Genomic DNA, 27,147 nt, shown 5'->3' with positions numbered 1-27,147 from the left:
CAGTCAAAACAATAGTTAATATTGTACTGCTCCTAGGAACTATATCAACTAATCAGGAGAAAAATAATCTTGTGAGATTAAAACAAGAGAATGCAGAAAATAAATGTCCAATCAGACAATGTTTTCATCAAACAGCAAAGATAAGTTACTGGTAAGAAAAGTCTTAATCTTGTTAAACATATAAATATAACTGATAAACTGTTCAGCTTCATAAGAGCCTGTTCTTTACTGTGTTTAGGAAAAACATATTTGGTTACATTGGAAAATTTTAATTAAAAATAAAATATGATTAATTTTATTAATGGAAGTGGACCAAAAGGTTATATAATACAGTAAAATACAAGAAAAACATGAGGCCTTTAAACTTTTCATAAATTACTAATACTTTATTCAGATACCTCATTGACTTCTGACAGACAGAACAGCTGACAGGGCGGTGCTAGCCCACATATTTATTGAACATGTTTGCATATATTTTCAACAGCTGGAAGCTTTTTCCAATGGCATTCTTAAACCTTCTCCTGCACGTCTTCCTCTTGTGACTCAGCAGGCTTACGGGGCTCCCGCTCATCCTCTGGAGTGGAACCAAATATCGCCCCTGTGCGTCGAAGCACGAAGACTCCAGCATGCAACCCGCCCACGTTCACCCAAACAGTGTGCGATTTCTTCCACAGCCCGCCCATCCGAAAAAGGGCCTGCACCACAAATATACACAGAGAGTGAGTATAAAATGGATTTACCATAATTGCACACATTTTGCCTCCCTAGTTACAAGCAAATTACTCATAGTTCCTGCAATATTACCTTTAACCAGAAGTTCTCACACTCTCATCACAATGGCTACCTTGTTCTTGTTCTAGTTCTAAGATTCCACTCATGTGCAATCTGAGTCCCTGTTACTCTGCCAAGACCTGCACAAATGACTCAGCTAAATGGCTTATTTAGTTGTTATTATTATTAGTTATCTGACTTAGATTTCCGACATAAATAGCGTACTATTTAATGATAACCTTATAACTATAAAAACACTAATGTACAATATTTTAACACTATTTTAAATAGTTTCTTAAACCAGCCTAAAATGTGTTGCTTTTTTGTGGATAACATATCGCTGATAAATAATTGTGATAAACTATATTATTGTCCTTTTATGCCACTGCTATATTGATAGTATTGTAATCTAATAATGCATTAACATAAATTTAAAGAACAGTGACATTTAAATTAATAATAGTTTGCGACAGGTATGATGTTTTGTAAATACTGCTTAGTTAATTTATTTATTTATGTTTTAAAAACACTTCTTAATCTTAATTCACCTGTTATTCGGTGTTGTACATATATATACACAGCTCTGCAAAAAATTAAGAGACTACTTCAGTTTCTGAATCAGTTTCTCTGATTTAAATATTTATAGGTATATGTTTGAGTAAAATGAACATTGTTGTTTTATTCTATAAACTACAGACAACATTTCTCCTAAACTCCAAACAATAATATTCATTTAGAGCATTTATTAGCAGAAAATTTGAAATGGCTGAAATAACAAAAAAGATACAGAGCTTTCAGACTTCAAGTTGTACGAGTTCAGAAATCAATATTTGGTGTAATAACCCTGTTTTTTTAATCACAGTTTTCATGCATGCTTGGCATGTTCTCCTCCACCAGTCTTACACACTGCTTTTGGATAACTTTGTGCCACTCATGGTGCAAAAATTCAAGCAGTTCAGCTTGGTTTAATGGCTTGTGTTCATCCATCTTCCTCTTGATTACATTCCAGAGGTCTTCAATTTGGTAAAATCAAAGAAAGTCACCATTTTTAAATAGTCTCTTTTATTTTTTCCAGAGCTGTATATATTGTGACAGGCTTAATATACATTAACTGTATCAAAAAATGAAAACTATGATCAAAAGAAATTCAGGGAACAAAACACAGTTCCCATATCTGATTATTGTCTACAGTGGAAATATCACAGTCCACCCATAATCATGTCAAATAAAGAGTATCCAATCTACACAATCTTATCCACAATCAACCCAGTGTGGGCGCCGGCTTTTATTCCATTACATCTTTTTGAAGACTGAAAGACCCACATTAAACAAGCAGGGTCAGGTGTGTTACAGCTTGTATGGAATGAAAAACAGCCACCACACCGGTCCTGTGTGAATACAACTGGACACCCCCGTGTGAAACAGGTCTTACCTTCTGAAAACATTTTTTGTCCTGAGTTAACAGTACAGCCCTTCCAGTCCCCGGCCTGCAGACCCTCGCCATTTCCCGGAGACAAGAAGGGTACAGATCCCAATTCTTCTTTCTGGAACCCATTCTTTCAGGATAAGACACGCATGTAAATATTTTAAATATATTTAATTACCAACAAAATATGTGTCACACTGCCATCGTATGTGGGAGAGCCGAGAGTGCATTCCAGTTGATGTAACAGAGAACCTGAGATATGTAAGTTCTCTTTGAACAGAAGATGAATGGAAATAGTATCCACAAAAATGCCAATTATGGCGTCAGTAATTCAATAGAGCTTGTGTACCTCTTTCCAAATGGCATGTCAGTGGTGATGATGTCTACAGAGCTTGTTCTCATGGGTAGATGGCACAAGTCCCACTGTGCAGTGTCTATAGGCAAGCCTGGAGAGGTGCTGAATGAAGACATGAGAAACACTGTAGGTATGTTCTGATTTTAAAGAAACAATGTTTGTTATGTTTATCAACCAGTTAATCTATTATTATCTATTAAACTATCATTATGAGTATGGTTCATCTTCAACTACAGATCAGTTGAGGTATTAAGATTTTATTAAGGTACATTCAAAGGTACATTCATTTCTATTATGTGAAATAATCTAAAAATGTACAGCTCCTCTGAAACAAAAGAAAAAAAAATAGGATGAAATTCTCCTTAAGCCCACCTGCCTCCATCTTGTCTTCGCTTCACAATATGGTTGATGTTATTAACTGTCCGACTGACTGCCATGTCATGATTGTCTCCCGAAAGGAAGAATGAATCTGACCACTCTATAACTCCCTGATAAAATACATTTGATTTAATCCAAAGTTTTTTTTTTTTTTAAATAAATACAATAAAATTCACACACATTCAAACAACATAACACAGTTCAGTTAAACTTCCTTAGAGGTTATCCTTACCTCTAAAGGTATGGCTCCAGTTCCACACATGGGGTCTATAATCACATCTGATGTCTGTGGCTTGCAAAGTCTACAATAAAATGAAGAGATTGTTAATGTACGAGGTCAAAATAGAACTATAACCATATACTTCACACTATAAGGTGCACTTAAAATCCTTTAATTTTCCCAAAAATCGACAGTGCACCTTATGTATGAATTTTATCAGTTAGATTGTAGGGAGCAGTAAAGCCACTACGCTGAAGTACAGCGTTATAAAGGTGTTACAGTGAAGTTTCTCCAGCACCAAGCTATTTCTTCAGAGGTGAGTATACTAGACTGTAGTTTGCATGTTTACCATGTTAAAACCAGCTACTTAAAGCTCACCTTCCGCGAAAATCCGATTTTTCTTGTTTTTTGTGGAATACAGTAGGTCTCTCCGAGTTGAATGTGTACACCTGCACATTAAACTGTTTTGCAGCCCCCATTGTCTGCAGGAGCTAAGCAAAGAAATCCCCCCTCCCCCCCTCCGAAAAACGGGTGAATTTTGAATTATCTTTCTGCCTACGTAGGCAGAAACTCACAGACCAGCCCACCTTGGCTCGAGAAACTCCCAGAGGCGGAGCTGAAGCGACGCAACATCACCGCTCATCAGTTAGGAGGTGGGAGGCAGTGAGCGGCAGAGCGGCGGAGGGGCGTCGCAGTGCTCCTAGCCAATCAGAGGAGAGATATTTGCATGCTGTTTGCATGTATGAATATTCATGAGCAAAGCTGGAATCCGGTCATTTTGGACACACCCCTAAAACAGTCCATTAAAAAAGAGCTATACAGAGACACCTGAGCACTTTTTTTTTACAAAAACGGTTCACATGTCATTCATTCATACTAGAGACCACAACTAGACATTTTAAAATGAAAGAAAAAACGACGGAAGGTGAGCTTTAAAATGAACTGCTAGCTGATAGCGCCCTGGCTTACCGGAACACTCAGGGTTCCTCAGTGTAGCCCTGTCAGGCGGCTTGTACTAGTGCTGCTGCTATCCAAACTGCTGCTAACCATGCTGTTAAAAATATTCAAAATCTATGCTTACTGTAAATAAACAGAAGCATTTAACTCACCCAAATAAACATTTTTCAGGAGAAAAATCTGTATAGATTACTGTGCAAGACCTATGTTTCTTACTATTGTTGCTTAAAATGCGCCTTAAAATTCGGTATGCCGAATATTGAAAAAAGCCCAGAAAATAGATGTTCATTGATGTTGCGTCTTCTAATATGGTGCGCCTGATAGTCTGTAAAATATTTGGCAGCAAAGCAAAGGAATCAGTATGCTAAGAAAAATGAAACTAAATTAATTCCATAAAATACCAGACAAAAATGGCTTCTATAGCAGAATGGCAATCCAAAATACCTTAAACCCACCACAAATTTCCTTGAAATGCACAAACTAAAGATTTTATAATAACTTTTCCAAAAGATCTTACAGCAAAACCTCAGAACTAGAGGTCAAATATAGAAACTACAAGAACTGAACAGTGTTTTTAAGCTTTAACGTCTGCCAAATATAATGTTACTAAGTCTTAACGTTGTGGGATGTTCAAACTTTTGCACAGGTCACAGTGATGATTATATTTTTTTATGCTTTGATCTAAAAAAAGCACTAAATAAAATACAGAGTAATCGTGTATTATAAAACAAAAGTTTAAAACTGTGTTTTACTTTGATTAACTAATAAAATAATTAAAAAACACACACATGTATACCAGTAACACTACATTTCAGGAATAGATATTTTAGCAAAAAATCTCAATAATAAAAAAAATTGTTGATAAACGCTCCCTCAAAATGACCTCTCAATTTTTACAGACTGATAAAATAATAATAATAAAAAAATCAGAGTGACACACCATCCCTCCAACCCCCACAAAAAATTGTGCTAGTGGACAAACCTAAGCATGCCATAAGCCAGGGTGGAGCGTAGAGTGGTGGGGCCGAAGTGAGTAATGTTTCTTCTATGCAGGCTCTCCTCTGTAAGGGCAATGCCAATCACCACCTCATTGTTGTGGATATTTAACAGCACCTAATGAACAACAGAGAAACAACAACTAACTGAAATACATCAACATGTGGTTAAGAAATAGAAGCAAAAACCAAATAGATCAATATCAATGAGTGATGCGCCAAAATGAAAACCAAATAAAAAGGCCAAATACTTGATACAGTTTTTTTACATTCATTTTGCCACTTTTTTACCATTGTATGCATGAAATAGCTTTCAAAGTGGCCTGCAGAGGGCTTTTAACTTGAAATGAGGGATGCAAACGCAGCTGGCTTCCATTGATTGGAGTGGATTAGCCACAATTGCTAACAGACAGATTAAAACAAATATTTAATGCTGCAGGCCTAAAGCTAAGATGATGCTAACAGACACAGCAGCCTCGGCTGGGCTAAAGCACAAGGCTAACTGTTTTTTTGAGCTGGATTACTGGATTACTTGATGACAGACTGAAGTCCCTGTGTGAGCTCAGTCTTCACTCGGCCCTGATTTTCTGCTCCATTTTGCATCTTAGAACACAGTAAAGTACTGCTGCTGTTGAAAACAATCTTAACATTAGAGTTACACTGTAACAATAATATTTTTTTAAATATTTGGTGCATCCCTAATGAGAAGTGTTTACATCAGTACTATATTATATATTACTGTGGAGGACTACTATAAGATATTCACTTTTTAGCATTAGTTACAGTCTGAAATGCCTTCTTTGTTGTCTGGAAAAACAACAACACTTGATTCCTGGTTGTGCAATTATTTTCAGACTTACTTCCACATCAAATTTGGTCATGTCTGCTTTCCACTGAAAAAACTCCTGCACAGCGCCTCCAAAGTCTCGGGCTGCTTCATTAGAGGTGAAACTGTGCTTGTCTCCAGCTCGGTTACATGTCACACGGAACTTCAGGGGCTTATTCTCATTCTGCTCTTGGCTCTCAGAGTCTTGCTCTGCTGGAGGGCTTGTCTCTTGCTCCTGAGAAGCTTCTCCCTCTCCCTGTTTTTCCTGTGGAGCATCAGACCCAGCTTGGGGCTTCTCAGGTTCTGCTGAGTCACCACTTGGCTTTGTTTTAGAGGTGGCAGCTCCTCTCCTCCGACTTCTCTTTTTCTTCAGAGAGTTGTTCAATTTCCAAACTTCCAAAGCATTGGTCCAGGGCAATACAGACGCAAGCTGCTGCAGGTCTAATAATGCTTCTTCCTGTCGGGAAAAGTATTTAGTCAGGGGAGCATAAAGAGCAGCAGCTGACATTTTACAACATCACATTTACAGTGTTTCACTGGTAATACATATACTATCACCATCAAATTTGTGTGACACATATACGTTTAAGCTATGGCTGAACAAAATGTGTGTTTTATTTTGTTAATTTTATTCGACATGTATTTAAAATATGTGAAACATCTGTTATATTACAATATATTACAATGTTAAAATATTTGTATTACCTAAAGCTTTATTGCTCTCTAAAAGGAAGAAATTGCATTATTGTTCTATTATTTTATTATTTATACTGCAATAAATTCTGGCAAAATGTATTAGCTGAAAGTTCCTGTACAATCCTGTCAAACTCAATACTTTATAATATATTTAATATACATTGAGTTTTCACTCACCTTTGTTTCTTTGAATTGATAATTGTCATAATATTCAACCACAACAAATAGATTGTCTACAGACTTCAGATGATGAACCTAAAATGACAAACAGGGCATATTTAAAATTCAATTATAAGTCATAATTTGATCAACAACACAAATTATTATGGTGCATAAAATTTGTTAATAAATATAATAAAAAGGTTTATACATTGAACAGGGTGTATATTAATGGAATAAAAATATTGTAGTTTATGGTTTATTCTAGACTTTACTTCTACCATAGATAGAACTGCATATTTGTGCACAAACACACGCTTGAAGTTACTCTGAATAAAAAAAAACAACCTCACTGTTTTATTATTGGTCAATTAAATCAAATACAGACCAGTAACTGAATAATGACAATTGTATATCAGTCAATGTCTGTATAAAAGTTAGAGGTTATCTGTGTGTAAAACGTCTGTAGGTCTTTTTTAACCAACAAAAGTCCAGACCTGAAGCAAAACACAAATCAGTTCTCCTGATTTCAACAACCTTTATCACGTGAAGAACTGACCTTAATGAGGTTATCCGTTGAAATTTCAAAATATATCCTCCCTCGGTCTTTGCTAACTCTGGCAACTGCTCCTATCTTTTCCTGCACCTCCTCTGCGGCTGTGGGCTCGAACCCTGTGGGAACTGTAGCTCCGACGGTAACGGTGAAGGGCTGTGGCACATCCTCCACTACTGCTGCACTGCCTTCATTCATTTTTCTGTGTGATCAGAACTGATTCTCGACACAAACCTACAGAACATTAAAGAGTAAAAGAGGATGGGAGATCGCTCATGAAAAAGAGATATAGTCTATCTAAAATTACACAGTTACTGCAGGACAGCTTTACAGGGATCATAATATCATGTATGGCTGGAAAGCAATTGCACATCGATGTATATATTACATGATTTGGCTAGTAGTTTGTAGGCATAGATATTTATTACAGGAGGGGGCTTTTATATCAATACTGTTCATAACATATCAACAGAAATTAAGCAATATACTATGTTATCCAGCCCTTTTATATAGCCCATAAAATATCAAGATATAAAGATAAAGAAAAATATTTAGCTACATAAACAGTTTCCTCAATCTAATAAATAGTCGGTACATTTTAACAATCCACAATCCTGATTTAATACTCAAACTTTAATTCTTAATTGATTGATTTAGATTTTTGGTTGTTTCATAAAAGCTCTTGTTTAAAGTGATGTGCAAACTATTTTTTTCTTTACACTTAATTAAAAATAAAATTAAGAATAGTAAACAGCTCCCTTCAGCCTTACATGCAGCTTTTATACTGAACACAGCACAAACATAACCTTCTTGTATTTCAGTAAAAATATAAAATAAGTAAATATAAATAAATTGTAAAATATGTAAATCACTGACACATAAAACTTTTTTTCTTGCTTTTTGACAGAAGCAATGTTCTATCTACTAAGAATCACTCTGGCAGCTTCTATATGTAAGGATATACAATCTATATTATCTCATTTTAAAACTGCATTAAAACATTGCTTTAAAATTTTTAATTCGTTTTATCAGATTAATTTGCTTTACCTTCCAGCCATAATTTATACTGTAAAGCATTATACAATATTATAAATTGCTAAGGAAATTCAGTTTAGTTTGATACTTTATGGGGCTCCAAACATTATTAGTTACAGAGAAATAATATTAAAAGATTACAATAGAACAGTATTATGCAGCACTGCAGATTAATATAGGGAAGGGGGTTAGGCCTAGTCGTAGACTATAGTTTACATTAAATGGAAAATCTCAATTCAGAATGCTGTTTAGTCCAAGGCTAGGCTTAATTCCTGTTTGGGGAACTTCCCCATAATGCAGGGTTAGCTAACTAGCTACGAGTGACAGAGCACGTTTACACCTCGTTTGCTATTCTTACAATGATAAACAGGTTATAAGCATGTCAAGTAAAGGTATTAAATTATTTTTCACCATAATGCAGCCTAACGTTATTCTGATATTCGTGTTAAACGCATTTCTCACACACAGAAGTCAAAAAAGCACATTATGATCAGAAGCTCGTGCGGTTCGCTTGATTGCTATCTTAGCGATTAGAAATACTAGCGTTATGTTATTTATCCAGCTTACATTCAGGAGCTACTTCAGCTGATCTCTTTAATGGACGCCTTGATCTAAAAAAAACAAAAAAAAAACAACAACCGAATATTCGCAATAAACTAAACACAAGCTAACACATTTACAACTGTGTGTTACAGCTTTTAATCAGAGCCTTCTTTCAAACTTCCTCAGCCTAAACCGGTGTTCTGTCGAGTTGTGCTACCCTGTGAAACCGTGCTACCCTTGTGTTGCTGTAATATTAAGATAAAATATATATATTTATAAAAAGCATTATAAGATCAATTAGAATTAAAAATATACCTTAAGTTGAATATTTAAATAGCCTAAATCACTGTATCAGGGTAAGTATTAGTTAGAAGTAAGGTTATATTCTTGTATTATTAAATATTATTATAATTGTAGTATTATTAATAATAGTCATTTACACTTTTGCAACACTCATGCAAATAATCACAGTGGTCTCAGCATGTTTAACTAGCTATTATCCGCAAGGAAAACACAAAATTGTCCTGAAAAACACACGAAAACCTTTTTAAAAATGTGGGTCAGCGCATGCGCAGTGCCGGAAAAAGCACATATCGATGGAGAGCACAAGTTGACAGAACACCCGGCAACAGAAAGCGACGTGAGTGACCACGTGCGTCTCCAATACATAATAAAAGTCCAACTGTGACAAAAAAAACAGTGCTGTTGAGGAGAGTACACGGTTTAAGATTTTATGCTTTTTTCTAATTACATAATTTTACATACATTATAATTTTAGAAGACATTTCATTCAACATCCGTGTGATATTTAGCTAGCTTAGCTAACTCATCCTAAATTATTTATTTAAAATCTCTCCTACTTGCAACAGATAAGCACCATACAAATATTTAACCTTATAATTAACTTTCTATAAGAAATTCAGGTTTCAATTTATTTAAATAAAACATTTCTTCTGGACATTTCTCGCAATATTTTTTGTGCTATGTGATTTGTAGGCAGAAGGCATATTTTAAGGGCAAAACAGTTAGCTAAAGCATGCAATATTAAAATGAATTAAAGTAATTTATTTGTGGAAAAACTAGTAGAGCATCTAGAGGCACAACCTTTTTCTATCTCGCGTGCATCTCAGATGTTAACGTGTAGGAAAAGCCAACTTCACACAATACAACCCATCCCTTTCGCTGAGAATGTTGATAAGACTACTGATTGTATCAGCATGGAAAACACGTCCGACAAGAACGTGTTCATGCCACATAGTAAAAAAAAAAAAAGGGCCGGTATGTTTCCTCCCTTAAGTATCTTTCTTTTAAATATCTTTTTATCCAATTTTTTTTTATCTTATTTAAACATTTAAACACAATTTGGATTTTAAAATATAATTTCACTTTTTACTCCTCTACTTTCTTGACCATATTTAATTTATTTGATTACATAAATAAATAAATATATATATATATATTAAAATACATTACATTAAAATAATTTTGGTTTATGTGTACCAAGGACAAAGACAGAATTTGTGCAGTTTGTCCAACACTGGGATTTAATATATTAATATTGGTTAAAAAATAAACACGTAAACAAATAGAAATAGAAATGAGCCATGAGCCACATTAAATGTGTTTAATATGTAATAAATTCTGAAAATAATTTAGATGATATATTTTGTATTTTGAAATGTGCAAAGCATTTTTACAGTTTTACATTTCCAGTGGAACATTATTTGTTTTCGGTCGAATATTTATAGAATAATAGTTCACATATTTTTCAATTTCAAAGTTTGATTACACACAATACAAACAAATGCATACAAATTTACTTAAACTTTTATTTTGAAAAATAGATGAGCGAGTGTGCTGAAAAACAAAAACATTACTTTTGAGGCGAGCTTCACACTATTCGATCATGGGGTCGAGCAGGCGGATTGAATGCATATTTTTTAGTGAATTTCACCCGACTCTAGGCCCAAAGATCACGTATCAGGTTAGGAGACACTTCTGTCGTGTTTGTGTAATAAATACCGAGTTCAGAAATGTTTATATTTTGTGGCTAGAGAGCAGAAATCTGCAGAAAGCCCCTCGGAGCTAAAGCTGATTCTGTTACTGTCAATATTAACAGTGCTTTAAAGTTTCAGCATTGATATGTGCTGCAGTACAGAGTTACAGTGACTGTCCTCCTGATCTCCTGCTGCAGGTTCCTGAGGAATACATTTCGAGGGAACTGTTTGACACTGTTCAAGTCTACATTATAACCAAGCCTGAACTGCAGAACAAGCTCATCACAGTGTATGTATTGCCAACCTGCTCTCTGATGGTTTGCTAACATGTAGACATCCTGTATACTTAAAATATACAAGTTATTAAAGCGTGTAAGTGTCCACACCTTGGTTAGTTGTGGCCACACAGGATCTAATTTCCTATAATTGTGTCCATGCGTTAGAATCGCGTTCCTATGCCTTAACATGTTGTGGCCATGCGTTAGGGTCTTGTTCCCACACCTTAAATTGTGGCCACACATTAGGGTCTTGTCCCCACGCTTTAATTTGTGGCAATGCAATAGGATTTTATTCCCATACCTTAAATTGTGCTCACACATTAGCATCTTGTTCCCACACCTTAATAAGTCATGGGCATGCATTAGAATCTCGTTTGCATACGTTAAATTGTGGCCATGCATTAGAATCTCATTCCCACATCTTAATACGCTGTGGCCACGCATTAGGATCTCGTTCAGGCAGCTTAAATTGGGGCCATATATTACGATCTCATTCTCACATCTTAAATTGTGGCCACACATTAGGATCTTATTTTCACATAGTAATATGTAGTGACCACACATTATTTTTTATTTATATTATATGTCACCTTAGGGCCATCACCTTAGGGCCTTTATAGTACAGTGGCTCTTATTGTAACATTGTGATGGGAATGCGTTTGAAACATTTGATTAATGCATGTCTGTTAATTTACACATACAGGACTGCGATGGATAAGAAGCTGATAGGATGTCCAGTTTGCATAGAACATAAAAAATACAGCAGAAACGCCTTACTCTTCAACTTGGGTCTTGTTTGCGACGCTAGAACTAAGACATGTGCTCTAGAGCCCATTGTCAAGAAGCTGTCTGGATACCTAACAACTCTGGAGGTAAGGCTTTTGCTTAATTTAAGCCAAAATGCAAAGTTATAAGTGCTGGTGTTTAAAGTTATTTTTATTTTGCACTAAATATAGGAGAAGTCTGTGTAATCCAGAAGAGTTTTGTGTGGAAAACAGAAAAAAAAAAACAAATTTGTATTGATCAGTTGACTAAATTAAAAACTGTGCACTTTTTCATCGAACCAGTTCTGTAAATGACAATTATTAAATGTATTTCTGTACACAGTATGCTAATATAATTTTCTGTTTGACAGCTTGAGAGCGGCTTTATTTCAAATGAAGAGAGTAAGCAGAAACTCTTGCCCATCATGTCTACATTACTGGAGGAGCTCAATGCAACAGGAGCCTGCACTTTACCTATTGGTGTGTATGTCTGTTCTACACACACATACATTTTGCATGCTCAGAAATGGTTAAAATATTGTTTCACTATGTTTTTAAAGACATTTTCATGATTGTGATACAGATATTTGTGATACAGTTTTTCAACAGAAAAACTATCCAACTATACAAATACATTCCTGTACTTAGTACTATGACTTTTATTCCAAATATACTGCAGTTTATTCAAATACAAATGGGATTAGTTTCTCAGGGGGTCTTTGGGTAATTTTCTTTTTTATGTGGGTCCTCTGTGATTTTATTCTCGTCTAGAACGACCATGTATGTGTTTTTCTCAGACGTCCTCTGAGAAAAGTACAGGCTGAATTACCTACTGTTTTTCGCTGAACTCTGGATGCAAATCTCTGAGTTTTGTCAGGGGGATCCATGTAAACACAACAGCGAGTGGAAATGGAGGAGCTACTGAATGCGATTTCATGTGACCAAGAAAGCCAAAAAACTGACTGGTCCTCCTGTTTTTTAAATTGTAGTCCAGATTCAAGAGTTTTATTTTATGAGTAGAAGTGTGAAATATTTTTTACAGACCTCCCTGAGAAGCTAATCCTGTCCGGATAGGGCTTTTGTAATGAAATGTACTATAGGCCAATACACTAAAACACTAACACTATCCAAAGTATGCTCAAAACATATATCACGATATAATAAAAATATTGTCATATTGCCCACCTCTAAATTCATACATAGGCTCACACATTTGGACTGATTTGGACTGATTTCTGTCTTTTAACACAGATGAGTCTAACACAATTCACCTGAAGCTGATTGAGCAGAGGAAAGACCCCATGATCGTTCAGGAATATGACGTGCCAGTCTTCACTCAAAACAAAGACCACTTCATCAAGTCCCAGTGGGATCTCACCACCCAGCAGGTCTGTACCACGGTATTCTCTGTGTTTATGTGGAAATATGGCGACAGCATGTTTCACATTTATTTATTTAAGAAATGTTTAGGATAAAAAGATCAAATTATTGTATTTTGTGATATTACTTCCAATGCCATTGTTCTAATGTGATGCCCTGTGTAGATCTTGTCCTACATTGATGGGTATCGACACATACAGAAGATCTCTGCTGAAGCTGATGTTGAGCTCAACCTGGTCCGAATTGCTGTGCAGAACCTACTGTGAGTTCCACCCTATTTTATTGGCAGCATAAATGAGATGTTTTTTCTTTTGTTAAGCAGTAACTAAACACTGTGTTTTACAGGTATTATGGAGTTGTAACACTAGTGTCAATATTTCAGGTATGATATTATCTTTCATGTAGATCATATTATGATATGATTGATTATTTAAGCAATAATACATGAGAGGGAGTGCTATAATGAGTGCCGTAGATCAGCACAGCAGTGCCAATATTACACATTATAGCACAAACCTCGAGTGTATTATTGCGATAATACCACAGTTTCATTGTAGCTGTTTATTGAAAGATTTTGAGTTAAAGAGGACGAGAAAGTATAACATTTTTGGTTATAAACACTCTGTGAGTTAAAATAGTTGCCGCTTTGTTTGTTGCTGTGCTGTATGGCTTGTAAGCTCCGGTTACAGTGCATTACTGGCTCATAAAGGCACTCATAGAACGCCTCACAGCCAATCACATTGCAGGGTCTGAACTAACTGTGGTATAATTAAAGTTAATACAAATAATCCAATATATTGCTGTTTACAAATCTTTATTCATGCTAACAATTAAGTGTTGTTTTGTATATAGTACTCCAATGTTTATTGCACAACTCCTAAAGTCCAGAGCTTAATTGATGACAAGTCCATTCAAGAAGAATGCCTTCATTATGTCAATAAACCAGGTAATTAAAAACGTCTTTACTATTACTGTTACCTCTACACTTAAGATTTGCACAAAATATAACACAAGTGTGTGTGAATGTTTTGTCCCTACAGGACAGAGAGCCAGTCTCAGGGATGTGTTCCAGCTGTATTGTGGTTTGACTCCTGGGACTACAGTGCGAGACCTGTGTTCTCGGTACTCCCAGCAGCTGCAGAGAGTAGATGAGAGGTACGTTAATTACTAATAATAATGGTATAAGTATTTATAGGTATTTTTCCATATTCAGATCCATGTAACTGATTAAGTATGTTGTTATTGTGGATGCAAAAACCTTGATTTCTTGATGAATGGACCAACAGAAATGCAAAAAGAAATACTATTTTTTACATTGACTTTCTTTGAAAAATATATATTTTTGCCTAATGTAAAGTTACAAATTTAGACAGGATATTGTGTGACAATATAATACAATATTATAAGACAAAATAATACAATATATTAAATTCAATTCAATTCAATTTATTGTCATTATACTGATACAGGGTTGTACAGTAAAACGAAACACTATTAGATCTCCAGTGCAGACCCAAACAGTGTATATATACAAGTGTATAATATATATATATATATATATATATATATATATATATATATATATATATATATATATATATATATATATATACATACTGTATATTTTATCTATAATATTACTAATTTGTATTATTTTAGTACAGTGCACATAAAGAGTTGATTGATTTGTGTATTAATCAATATTAATATAACCTGAAATATTGAATTATTATTAGACACATAGAAATGCTTCTTTATGAATTGAGTGCTTGCTCTTGTAGGAAGTTGATCCAGTTCGGTTTGATGAAGGACCTGATTCGGCGGCTTCAGAAGTATCCAGTTAAAGTTATTAGAGATGAACGAAGTCGCCCTCCCAAACTTTACACTGGTTGCCATAGTTATGATGAAATCTGCTGCAAAACTGGCAAGTACTTGTATTATCTTTTCTTCCTAAAACACAGTTAAATAGTACGATCTAGACATGCTGAAATGTAAATATGTCTTCTTATCTGTGTTCACAGGAATGAGTTACAAGGAACTGGATGAACGCTTAGAAAATGACCCCAATATCATTATCTGCTGGAAGTGATGTCATGAAAGAGGAAGAGTGTAGTCAAGTTTACAGAAGCATATCTCCAGTTCAGGCAATGAAGCCAGGGGGACTACAGCCAGAAATATACAAGCAGAAGTGTGTGAGAACACAGAGACAGCCCGTGGATTTCGGTGCTGACTGACCAAACAATGATAAAATATACACTGTATGTCCAAAAGTCTGTGAACAGCTGGTCATTTAATTTACTTTGGAAATCAAGGGAGTTAACAGGAAGTTTGAGTCCCCTTTTTCTGCAGTAACAGACTCTTTGCTTCCTGGAAGGCTTTACTCTAGATGTTTGGGGGTTTCGTTTTAATTAAGCTATGACAGCATTAGTGAGGTCAGAAGCTAGAGCCTGGATGTTGGACAAATAGTTCTAAATCACAAACAGTGTCAGTTCAGCTTGTCCCAAAGGTATTGTGCAGAGCTCCATTACAGAGAAAACACCACCACTGTAGTGGAGTTACTACTACTACTACTACTACTACACTAAGCTGCTTAGAAGGATAAAGGGTTGTGCCTTATTGCCTTGTTGTAACTAATCAGATGAATGAATGTGAATGTGAAATGTAGGAAATAAAGAATAAACTTATTTCTTTCTCCTCTGTATATGGAAAGTAATTACTTTAATGTCATAAAATGGACATATGATAATAGAGGATAGTTGACAAATGTATTTGATAAAGCCTGTTGGTAAGTGTGGGGGTATAAACACCTTCTTCGGTTATCAATAAAGGAAAATAAATCAATATATGAATGGGTGGATCAATTTTGTGTTGTTTTTGACCAAAACCACTTGAATAGATATCACATAATATTTATGAGCTCCAGTGTTAAAATGTCCTCTGTGGAAAAACATAAAAATATATTTATATATTCTTGAAGGTTCCTCAAATCACTTCCTTTTTAAAGAACAAATTGAAGAACTATGGAAGCCCATTCCCACCACCGAAAATAAAAACAAATCTGGCACATATACAGACTTTAATCTGAGATACTAAGTCATTATATTAAGACACTAAAAATTCGTAGAGATTCTTAGAATTATTTAAAGGGTCTAAGAAATTATTTTAAGACACTTAAGTTATTTTGAGATACCAGGTCATTATTTTGAGATGCAGTCTCATTATTTTGAGATACTAAGTCATCATTTTGTGATCCTTGAGACACTAATAAATTATTTATAGATACTAATTCATTATTTTGAGATACTAAATCATTATTTTGATACACTAATACATTATTCTGAGATACTAATTCATTATTTTGAGACACTTAGTCATTTTTTTGAGATGCTAAGTTTTATTTTGAGACAGTTCTAAAATTTTCTGAGATATTAAAAAAAATATTCTGAGATACTAATTAATTATTTTATAATAATTAATTAGTATCTCAGAATATTTTTTAATATCTCAGAAAATTTTAGAACTGAAATACTAAGTCATTATTTTGAGATACTAATGAATAATTGTAATGCCAGATTTGTTTTTAACTTAGTCATTATTTTAAGACATTAAGTGGCTATTTGAAGATGTTTTTTTGCTGATTAGTATCTCAAAATTATATAGCAATTTACTTCATTATCAGTGATGTGTAGGAAGGCACTCTTCAGTCTCTCTCCACGTGTTCGTGTTTTGCTCCGCCTGCGGGGGGCGTGTCTGTGTATTTGTTACTATAGCAACAGCACTCCGTTTGCTGTTCAGAAGCTAGAAGTTCACCTGCTTACCTGAAACTGGTAGTTAATTAAAGTAAAAACAAAATTCTGCCTGAATAATCCAGCAGTGATGGATTCGGTTCTTCTGTATGCTGAAGCGGAGTGTTTTATCCAGAGTCTGGAGCGGATCTCACTGCGGGAAATCGGGAGTCCTGCGTGAGTAAATTAACCTAGAGTTAGCTTAGCGAGCTAACATTAGCCTGACTCACTTTAAACAGTGTTAGCCTGCTGCGTTAGTATGTTTTATGTGGTAAATCTGAGTGTGTGTGTGTTTTGTTAAACAGGTGGTTTCGGCAACATGAATACATTGAGAAACTCAACATGCAGGCTATTCTTAATGCCAGTGCAAATCAAGAGGAGTTCATCAAAGATCTGTTTGTGTCTTTGGGGAAGGTAACGTTAACTGGGTTAATTAGTTAAATAACTATAAATAATCTGATGTTCTCTAGACTCACAATACAAACAGTGAGTCTTTAGAAGAATGAGTTTTCTGCCTGACCTTACACCCCTAAGTCTTGAGAATTTCTATTCAAGCATTACATAAAATGTTTGATAAGGAACGTTACTGAAAATTATAATTGTAGAACTGTCTCAAAATAAAAACTTAGGATCTCAAAAAAATGACTTAGTGTCTCAAAATAATTATTGGTGTCTCAAAATCAATAATTAGTTTCTCAGAATAATGATTTAGTATCTCAAAATAATTAATTAGTATCTCTAAATAATTTATTAGTGTCTCTAAATGATGACTTAGTATCTCAAAATAATGAGACAGCATCTCAAAACAATGACTTGGTATCTCAAAATAACTTCAGTGTCTTAAAATAATTTCTAAAGATTTTAAGAATCTCAAAATAATGGGACAGTATCTCAAAATAACAACTTGGTAACTCAAAATAATGATCTTAAAATATATTTAGTGTCTTAATATAATGGGCTACTATAAATCCACAACTGTCAGAATATAGTGAATAAAATCATAAAATGATCTCTTTCCTGAGCTTCATTTTGAAATCAATATTTTCCTGAATACAAATCAAACAGTTCATGGTCTCCAAACCTGTCGTTTCATTATGTTTGTCTAGTTTGTGAGCAAAAATGATTGAGGTCACGTCCGTATATTGTATGGTAACTTGTTAATGTAATTATTGTGACCTATATCTGATTAAACGATTAATAGAAAATGTGCTTTGTCCAGATATTGATGGTTAATAAAGTTATATTTTTGTTCAGATTCCCATCCTGGTTCACGGAATGATACTTGTTGAGATCTGGAAACACAAAGTATTCCCTATTCTGTGCCAGCTTCAGGACTTCAGTCCCAAGAGCACCTTTCCACTTTATATGGTGGTATGTGGCCCTTCTTTAATGTTTCTTATCCTGTTCTTATTTAATACTTATGTATTTTATATGCACATATGTATCCATTTTCTAAGTAGCACTAAATATACTTGCACATTCACACTCATTTCTTTATGATATACATAAACTGCCAATAGAATAGGCACTCTGGAGCAGCTACACAAGTGTTGGCTAGAGCTATATATTTTGGTCCTGCAACACCTGACTACGTTGCGATGAGTCTCAGTAGTGTTGAAATAGATCAGAACCCCACAGTAATGCTCTGTCACACCCATCTGCTCATCTGTTTGGGGTATTCCCAGAGTTTTTCCCAGTGTTTTGGTTAGCCTAAGGGTTGCCTGGCCCCTGGCTTGAACTCTGAGATGACTACATTCTTCCTCTTTTGTATGACATCATGTCCAGCTGACCATCGTTTTGGGGTTATGTTCCAATCACACTTATAGTTCCCTTTAACTCATTCCTGTAAACAGATTACCTTGAATACATTTGATTTCAGAAGAAATGGTGGCAGAGCAGTTATTTGTGAACTTTTAGAAATAAGAAGATAGTTTCACAGACCTGTGTTGAATTACTCAGTATCCTGAATAGAGATGTTTCTATCTTAGGGGAAATATAGCCCATGACTATGCCTAATCCTTGTCAAGGAAATCAGTCATTGTGTGTCATAATGTGTGTTACTCACCACATTCACATCAAATTTGCACATTTTGTTTTTCAGATTCACCATGAGGCTACAATCATAAACCTGCTGGAGACAATCATGTACCATAAGGTAGGCCCTTTAGCTGAGGAATTTGTTTATGTAAAAAGTTTAAACTGAAGACATTACATTAGTTTCTTCACACTGAGCCTGAAGTACATTACTTTATTCACAGTTTGTATGGTTATGCAAAACTGGAAAAGTTGTGGAATTTGAAAAAAGCAATTTTTAGGCCTGAATAAGTTTTGGAAAACTACACAGTGGATTTTGATTAAAGTTTTTTTAGTTGATTTTTGGTTGTATTATCTTGTCTGCACTGATGCTTTAAAAATTGTATGGTCATGAAAGTTTGCTATTAAGGCATTGAAAGGTCATGGAAATATATTGGCTAAAAAGTGTATGAACCCTGTTTATTATATAGTAATAATAGAACTGATTTTAAACTGTTAAATCATAGTTTTTTAGAAACTACAGCATGTTAAGTAGGCCTGTGATTGTGATGCTACAGGAGTCCTGTGAGGCAGCTGACAATGCTGTTTTGGACCTGGTGGATTACTGCCATCGTAAACTCACTCTGCTAGCAGGACAGTCTGCCCGCGGAGAAATCCCCACTCACAATAAAGTCTCACACACAGAACTTACAGATATGAACTCCATACAGGTAAAGGATGGATTCATAGTGTCTGGTTTTGTCCAATGTGTTCAGAGTTTGCCTTTAAACTTAGTCTCAGTGCTGTATTGTTTTAACCTTATAAATAGCTTGACAAATCAGAAAAATGTAGTTTTGATAATTTTTGTCTTTTTTTTTTTTTTTTTACCTCAAAACATATTTAATTTACATAAATTAACACAAACTTGCCTTAAACTATGTCATTCATGATGAATAAATTGAATAATATATACAGTGAATGACTAAATAATTGAAAAAAGATATTTGATATTACAGTGAACTACAGTAATATCTGACTATATGTAAATATACATCTATATGCTTCCACTTTAAAACTGCCTTCATATGTTGTTTCTCATCTGTTACAGGATCTGCGCAACATGAATAGCATGTTGGAGTTTGAAATTGCTCTGAAAGCTCTGTCTGTGCTTCGCTACATTTCCGATCATGTAGAAAGGTAAAAGGGCCACACTCTGCTTTAAGTATGACATATAGAAATATTACATAAAAAAACATATAAAAAAATGTTTAATCCGGGTCAGTAAAGTTTATTTATTGTTTGTTAAAGCTTACTGTTCTCTTTAACACAGTTTGAGTCTGAGTGTGCTCTCAAGGATGCTGAACACTCATAACTTGCCTTGTCTTCTGGTTCAACTTGTGGAACACTGTCCATGGAGCTGCAGATCGGGAGGTTAGTAACAGACCTAGGGCAGTATGTCTGTTTCGGAGTAATTATATAATTTGTAACAACATTTGTACAATACTGTGCTTAAACATAAGATATAGGTACGTTTGAATCTTTAAACCAGATTTTTTGGAGATGGAAAACCACTACCACATGTTGTTATTTGTATTTATTCTAATATAAAGGAATAAATAAATACTTACTTTCCAGATAAGTAGGTTTTTAATAATAATAATTTTACAAATGTTTGCACAAAAACATTACTGTACATAGGAAAATAACTTTTTTTTTTTAAAGAACACAGGCTTCTCTCTTACAGAGCTGTTGTCATATGGATTGATGGATTGTGTTTTGTCTCCCTCTGCAGGTAAACTGGAGAAGTATGAGGAGGGTAAGTGGAGAAATATTCCTGCTGAGGACCAACTAAAGATGACCAAACTGGACGGCCAGGTCTGGATTTCCCTGCTCAACCTGCTGCTTAAACCAGACTGCCAAAGAAAATATGACTTCAATAACTTCAATAAAAGCCAGCTCCTAAAGGTACAGCATCACATAGACCAGCATCTTCTAGACCAGTATACTGAGCCAATACAGTAGCTTTCCTGCACTGCATAGTTTTTGTGGTTCAAATCAATTATATGTTCAGAGAAATTCTGAAGAGATGTTTTTTTTTGCATTTACCTTTATGTATTTAGCAGATGCCATTATCCAGAGCAACTTTTAAAAGACACTTAGTCATTCCCTCAGAATATTTAAAGCAAGTACGGATATTATGGGGTGGGTGGACCCTAAATTAATGTTAAACATTTACAAACAATCTGTAAACTGTAAAAAGTCTGTCTATTTTGTAAATAACAGTAACATATCGAGACTCTGACATTGTATAAAATAATAATAAATGGTCAAGCTGTATTTTTTTTGTGTTAGTATTAAAATCAATTTTTGTGCACTTGTAATATTTAAACCAAATGCAGAATATGTTAATTTTCCCCATTACACGTTTTGTGAATTTTGTAGAGTTGTTAAGAAATCTTAGACGTAGTTGTGTGGTTTTTGAGCCTGTTGACAGCTGTTTTCTTTTAGTGTCAGAAATCAGATTATGCAACAACTCCATGTGGTTTGAGATAAGTGAGTGATGATTTAGACATGCTGTTTGCAGACTACTTGCACAATCTTTGGTAATAAGCTTGCAATACTTTTACTACTTTTGCCTTGAATCTCAAATTAAATAAACATAAAGATGTGAACTAAGGGCACAAAACATTTTTACTTGATTAAATATATTTGTGGTGAGGGTAACTGCACTATATGTCTAAATGTTTGTCCCCTTTTAATGAATACATTCTTTTATTGAATATAGGTACATTCCACCCAATGTTGTCACAGCTGGTCTAATAGATATAGAGCAGAAAACATGTATGGCAGTAGAACTGTCTGGAAATTGTCTGGAATGATGGTTTTCCATCCATAACTTTTAGGATAATTTGGGGAGTCGCAGATGAGGAGTGTTGATCATTAAACATCCTGACCTTACTAATGCTCATATCGCTGAATGCATTCCATTCCTCACAGCAATGTTTTAAAATCTAGTAGAAAGTATTTCCTGGACAGTAAAGACAATGACTCTAACAAAAGCAGGGTAAACTTCTTTTAATACCCCTTATTTTGGGGAAAAAAATGAATGAGCATGTGTCCCAATACTTTCACCCAAACTGGTAATCAGCATCCATATCTTTATGACACTAATCCACACTTTCTTTGAGCTCACTCTAAAAGAAGGAAAGTAAATGAGCCTCATTCTTTTCCAGCTCAAAGCTGTTTATTCTCCACAGTTAGCTCTTGAAGCATGTAGTGTTGCTTTATCGTTATAATCCTTCAGGAAGTGGTCTCTGCTTCTCATTCTCACTCTCTGCCAAGTCATTGTCTTCTGAAGCCTTATCTGATCTTCCATAATGCTGATGAGAAAAACACTGCGCACCATCCTGCTGTTTCTTATTTTTAGAGGAGTTTCCTCTCTTTATCCTGTTTTAAAATATTTTCCCTATTTTTTCCTTTATCCACACATCTACTATATAGTTACAAAAAAATGGTGATAAGTATCATGGTACAGATATATAGTGATTTTCTAAATCAAATATATATTATAAAGGAACACAATCATATGCACAAAAGCTGAGTTCTCTTTTTATCCAATCTGAACAGTGGGATCTGAAGAAATTTCTACACTACCATCTCGCAGTCTGGGTTTAAACACAAAATGAAATGAACCATTCATAAACAATCTATACTGTATGTCAAAACATTCCTTTTGATACCTCAATATTTCCGTACAACCCAAGTTACATTAATTATATTGTTATTTTTTGCCATAATGGGCATTTGTTGATCTGTGTCTGTTGTCTTTTGTGTTCATGTCTGTAGCTGTGTGGATTTTTGACGGAGGTTGTTATCGATCAGCTGCCCAATCTTTCTGATCTTCAACGTTTCCTCAGTCATCTAGCTGTTACAGACCCGGCACCACCAAAAAAAGAACTCATCCTCGAGCAGGTACACTGCTGCTACACACACACTTTCTTTATCACTGTATTGCTAGAGAGGTTGTGAACCCATTACAGTTTTTTTGTATTTTCTGTATTACACTTAAATTCAAATGTAGATCTTGGATCTTGTCTATAATTAATTGAGCCTTTGGACCCAGGGCAGAAAAGCAGCCTGATAATGCCATCTCCATGCACAACAGTTGGGATATGGTTCGCTTTCCATTTAAACAAAAGTTTTCTGTTTAAGATTTTTCTGTTTTCTAGGATTTTTCTGTTGTCTGTTTTTGTTTTCTGTTGCCATCCATGTAGTATCCAGTTCTTCACTTCAGATGTGCAGCAGTGTTCAGTGTCCTTGCCCTTGGACTATAACCGTTGTGTTAAGTTACCTCCATTTGCACATAATCTTTCTCGTATAAGTGGGTTGCTTGGGCATTCTTAATTCTTAACTTTTTATCCTTTCTTCCTTCCTTTTTCTCCTTTGTTTGAGCCATTCCACAAAGTTCTGTGGTGAAGATTGTAAAGTTTATGTTTTTTTTTGTTATCCAATTACAGGTCAATTATGTAGGCATACAGAAAACTGTAAAGGGTTTACGTTTTTAAATAGATAAATGCAGATCATACGCCATTAGAATCTAAATCAAATATACTGATTTAATTAATAAACCATTTCTGACTAAATACTGTTTTAGCTTCCAGAAATTTGGAATGAAATTGTTGCTGAGAATTCTGGCAAGTGGAAGGCTATAGCAAAGCATCAGGTGCAGAAAGTGTTCAACCCATCCGAGAGTGAGCTGAGACAACAGGCAAACAGGTGAGTTTTAAATTTAGAAATGTGCATGCAATGTGTGATTAGTTCAGTATGATGAGCTGTGTGTGCCTGCTCCCCAGGTTGGCTGAGATGTATAATCTTGATCTGATGGAGAGTCTTATACCGGATAAGCCAAAGTGCGGAACTTGTGGTGCGGAGGGGATCAAACGCTGCTCCCGCTGCCAGGGGGAGTGGTACTGTAACAGGTATCCTACATTTACCTAACAGCAAATATATCTCAACCCTGAAACTAAGGAATCTGTATTAAATTGGATGTTTTGGATGTAAAATTCAGACCATGGCTACCTTTCAGAATGGTAGGACTAGCCATGCTACAGTGCCCCCAGAAACGGAGAGGGTTAATGGCCTTGTACAAGGACTCAAAAATGGCATTTTTTGAGCCTTGTGATCAGTAAGTCAGTGCTTATATTTGTATTATATACCTCATGGCTACTGATAACACTGGCATTATTGGAACAGCTGTGAGGTTGCTGACAGTGTGCATGCAGTGGTGTTTCATGCTATCTTATGAACACTAATACTTTTGGTTGTAAATTTGCATTTAATTTGGGCATTTTTCATTATACGACTACAAAAACAAAAAATAGTGGATTATGGATTATGGATCTAGTTTGACGTTCTAATGTACATGCAGCTCTACACACTAGGGGTGAGTGATATGGCCCTAAAATAATATCACGATATTTCACGGTATTTTCGCCATATCGATACTCTTGGTGATTTGACAAAACACTAAATTACAAAAATTATTTAAAGAATACACTACTGCAACAAAAGGAAATTTGTATTTTATTATTTCATACAATACGATATGACACACCCCTAACTGAGGTATTAAAAATACAACAATTGTATCAGATTTGTAACAGAAGTCAATGATCCAGAATGTCATGATACTAATAATGAACTCCAAATATCTCCATATATCCAGGATTAACGTAAAATAAATGATATTGGAGAGATATGATATGTCTCTAGTAGATATATAATGGGAAACGAGAAGAGTGTAAATTATTTTTTTGCTAAAAACAGCAAAAAAGTAGTACCCTGGTGTGATAATTAGGGGTGGGTGATATGGCACGATATTTCAGGGTATAATATTGTTAACGATATTCAAAAATGTTGGCGATATTGTTGCGTCTGATACGATATAGCACACCCCTACTACACACACATAGTTCTTTCTTCCTGAAAACTTGTTCTATATTTGAAACCAAAAAATTCGCATTATGCACTATTTACAGCTTTAATTCAGTTTTGAGTTCTACAAAAGTATGTGTCTTTCAGAAACATTCACTAATGAAATTCAGCAACTCCCCACAGGTTTCTGTTGTGAGTCAGTGTGTTTTCTGGCTTTTTATAGTTCTGGGGAAATGATTCTTACTGACCGTATGCCACAGAAGCTGAGGATAGAGATAAGATCACCAGACAACTAAAGTGCACTAGACACAGCCACAACTCTTTCAGACTTTGATTAGATACCAGCTACATTGTTCTAAATAATACATATGTTTCCTTGTAGAGAGTGTCAGGTGAAGCACTGGCCCAAGCACAAACTTGCCTGCCAGCTGATGGCAGAGGCCACAGAGAAACTACAGAAGGAGCTGAACATCAAGACCTGAGCAGACCGAAAATGGAAAGAGGCAGAGACTTCAGATGCAGAATCACAGAGAAGAGCAGACAGACAAATGACTAAACTCCATTATCACACTGACCTTTGTAGAATGTGTTGCTATGGTTATGGTGGTCATAATGGGAACTGAGGAAGAGAAGGAGTTTTCCTCTGCTCAAGTGAGCAGAGCATGTGCATGTTTTTCCCTGAAAATGTAAAAAAAAAAAACTTTTATAGTTCTCATAAGTGTTAGAACATTCTGCACACTGCTTCCCCATGACCAAAGGTATATGTATGAACAATGCAGATGCTTTATCCTTCACTCTCATTTCCCTGTACTTCCCTTTTGTTTGTTGGGTGGTACAACTTCTGGTACACAATATAGGCTACTGTTTGTTTCTCAACATTGAAACCCTGACTTTTGGCTAATACATGCATAAGATATATGATAGCTATATGTTGGTGCCATATGTTAATAAACACTTTAATAAATCTCCAGTGAATTGAACAACCTTGAATGTTTTTGTACAGTTTCTGTGTGTGTGTTTTGATGGCTTGTTTGATCCATATAATTACACAGTGACAAATTAGTTTAAAGTAAATTGAAGTCCATTCCTAGCACTCTAAAATATATGATGTTTTTAATCCTGTACACATTTTCCCATTAATGGGAGAATTGCTGTCGCATTCTTTTAAAGTGCCACATCATTTTTGGAATACTGTCTCATTATTTCGACTATTTCACAGTAATGGTTTATCACAAAACTATGAAAAAGTGTTTCGAAACAATGACTTAGTTTCTCAGAACAATGAAATGGTATCTCCAAACAATAAGATAATATCTCATAATAACTTAGTATATCAAAACAATTTGAGGGTATCTCATGACTTCGTGTCTTAAGACCATGTGAGGGTGTTTCAAAACAATGAGATATATATCTGATAATATTGACTTAGCATCTTAAAACAATAATAAAAATGACTCTCAAAACAATGTGATGGCATCTCAAAATAACTAATTAGTATATTAGAACAATGAGACATTATCCCAAAATAATGACTTGGTGTCTCAAAACAATGTGAGGATATCTCAAAAAATGTGATGGTATCTCTAAATTATGGCTTAGCCAACATTATCTTAAAATAATGACTTTTCTCAAAACAATATGATGGCATCTCAAAACAATGAATTAGTATCTTAGAACAATGAGATATTATCTCAAAATGACTTTGTGTCTTAAAACAATGTGATGGCATCTCAAAATAATGAATCTTAAAACAAGGTGAGGGTATCTCAAAAAATATGATGTAATCTTAAAACAATAGTAGTAGTAGACAGTATCTCTGAATCTCAGATAGTATCCCAGAATAATGACGTAGTACCTCAGAACAATAAGATATGAGTATCTCAAAATAATGACTTGGCATCTCAAACTAATGAGACAGCTATTTCCAAAACAATGGAAAAAATATATTTGGGGATTTTGTAAGTGTTTATAAAAAGACCAAATCATGGAAAATTTACTTTCCTTTTAAATTTAAAGAAAGTTTGATTTTTTTATTCAAACATGCTAATCCCACACGCGCACACACACAGGCACAGCATACAC

The 27,147-nt window shown here is 34.9% G+C and overlaps 3 protein-coding genes across 3 annotated transcripts; 2 read left to right on the top strand and 1 right to left on the bottom strand.

Annotated features, from left to right (window-relative positions):
• Positions 1-358: 358 nt before the first annotated feature.
• On the bottom strand, positions 359-9,137 carry thumpd3 (THUMP domain containing 3). The gene is made up of 10 exons (XM_007253290.4): positions 8,939-9,137; positions 7,343-7,570; positions 6,802-6,879; positions 5,963-6,385; positions 5,090-5,220; positions 3,163-3,232; positions 2,925-3,040; positions 2,547-2,654; positions 2,204-2,327; positions 359-695 (listed from the first exon to the last, which is right to left on the bottom strand). Exons 2-10 carry the CDS (start codon positions 7,532-7,534, stop codon positions 510-512), a joined length of 1,428 nt encoding a protein of 475 aa, XP_007253352.1. The 5' UTR covers positions 7,535-7,570; positions 8,939-9,137; the 3' UTR covers positions 359-509.
• A 1,647-nt stretch (positions 9,138-10,784) lies between these two features.
• On the top strand, positions 10,785-16,182 carry nprl2 (NPR2 like, GATOR1 complex subunit). The gene is made up of 11 exons (XM_007253287.4): positions 10,785-10,898; positions 11,109-11,200; positions 11,893-12,061; positions 12,325-12,433; positions 13,205-13,341; positions 13,498-13,595; positions 13,679-13,715; positions 14,186-14,279; positions 14,374-14,488; positions 15,115-15,257; positions 15,355-16,182. The coding sequence occupies exons 1-11, from the start codon at positions 10,821-10,823 to the stop codon at positions 15,420-15,422; spliced, it is 1,140 nt and encodes a 379-aa protein (XP_007253349.1). The 5' UTR covers positions 10,785-10,820; the 3' UTR covers positions 15,423-16,182.
• Positions 16,183-17,096: 914 nt separating this feature from the next.
• zmynd10 (zinc finger, MYND-type containing 10) lies at positions 17,097-26,049 on the top strand. Its single transcript, XM_022675706.2, has 12 exons — positions 17,097-17,295; positions 17,424-17,532; positions 18,373-18,489; positions 19,220-19,273; positions 19,710-19,862; positions 20,240-20,328; positions 20,462-20,562; positions 20,924-21,096; positions 22,978-23,103; positions 23,786-23,907; positions 23,985-24,110; positions 25,448-26,049. The coding sequence occupies exons 1-12, from the start codon at positions 17,210-17,212 to the stop codon at positions 25,545-25,547; spliced, it is 1,356 nt and encodes a 451-aa protein (XP_022531427.2). The 5' UTR covers positions 17,097-17,209; the 3' UTR covers positions 25,548-26,049.
• The last annotated feature ends 1,098 nt before the right edge of the window (positions 26,050-27,147 follow it).

Source organism: Astyanax mexicanus, chromosome 5, assembly GCF_023375975.1.
Source record: "Astyanax mexicanus isolate ESR-SI-001 chromosome 5, AstMex3_surface, whole genome shotgun sequence".
NCBI classification, from domain to species: domain Eukaryota; kingdom Metazoa; phylum Chordata; class Actinopteri; order Characiformes; family Acestrorhamphidae; genus Astyanax; species Astyanax mexicanus.
This window is presented reverse-complemented; position numbering and strand designations above follow the sequence as displayed.

Coding starts and splice junctions, on each gene's coding strand:
- nprl2 (XM_007253287.4), top strand. CDS start 10,821: ATGGGGTCGAGCAGGCGGATTGAATGCATATTTTTTAGTGAATTTCAC. Junction 12,062..12,324: donor GATACCTAACAACTCTGGAG/GTAAGGCTTTTG, acceptor TCTGTTTGACAG/CTTGAGAGCGGCTTTATTTC. Junction 13,342..13,497: donor GGGATCTCACCACCCAGCAG/GTCTGTACCACG, acceptor TGCCCTGTGTAG/ATCTTGTCCTACATTGATGG.
- zmynd10 (XM_022675706.2), top strand. CDS start 17,210: ATGGATTCGGTTCTTCTGTATGCTGAAGCGGAGTGTTTTATCCAGAGT. Junction 20,563..20,923: donor ATGGAGCTGCAGATCGGGAG/GTTAGTAACAGA, acceptor CTCCCTCTGCAG/GTAAACTGGAGAAGTATGAG. Junction 24,111..25,447: donor GGGGAGTGGTACTGTAACAG/GTATCCTACATT, acceptor GTTTCCTTGTAG/AGAGTGTCAGGTGAAGCACT.
- thumpd3 (XM_007253290.4), bottom strand. CDS start 7,534: ATGAATGAAGGCAGTGCAGCAGTAGTGGAGGATGTGCCACAGCCCTTC. Junction 3,233..5,089: donor CTGGCTTATGGCATGCTTAG/GTTTGTCCACTA, acceptor ATTTTATTGTAG/ACTTTGCAAGCCACAGACAT. Junction 696..2,203: donor ACAAAAAATGTTTTCAGAAG/GTAAGACCTGTT, acceptor TTTGTGGTGCAG/GCCCTTTTTCGGATGGGCGG.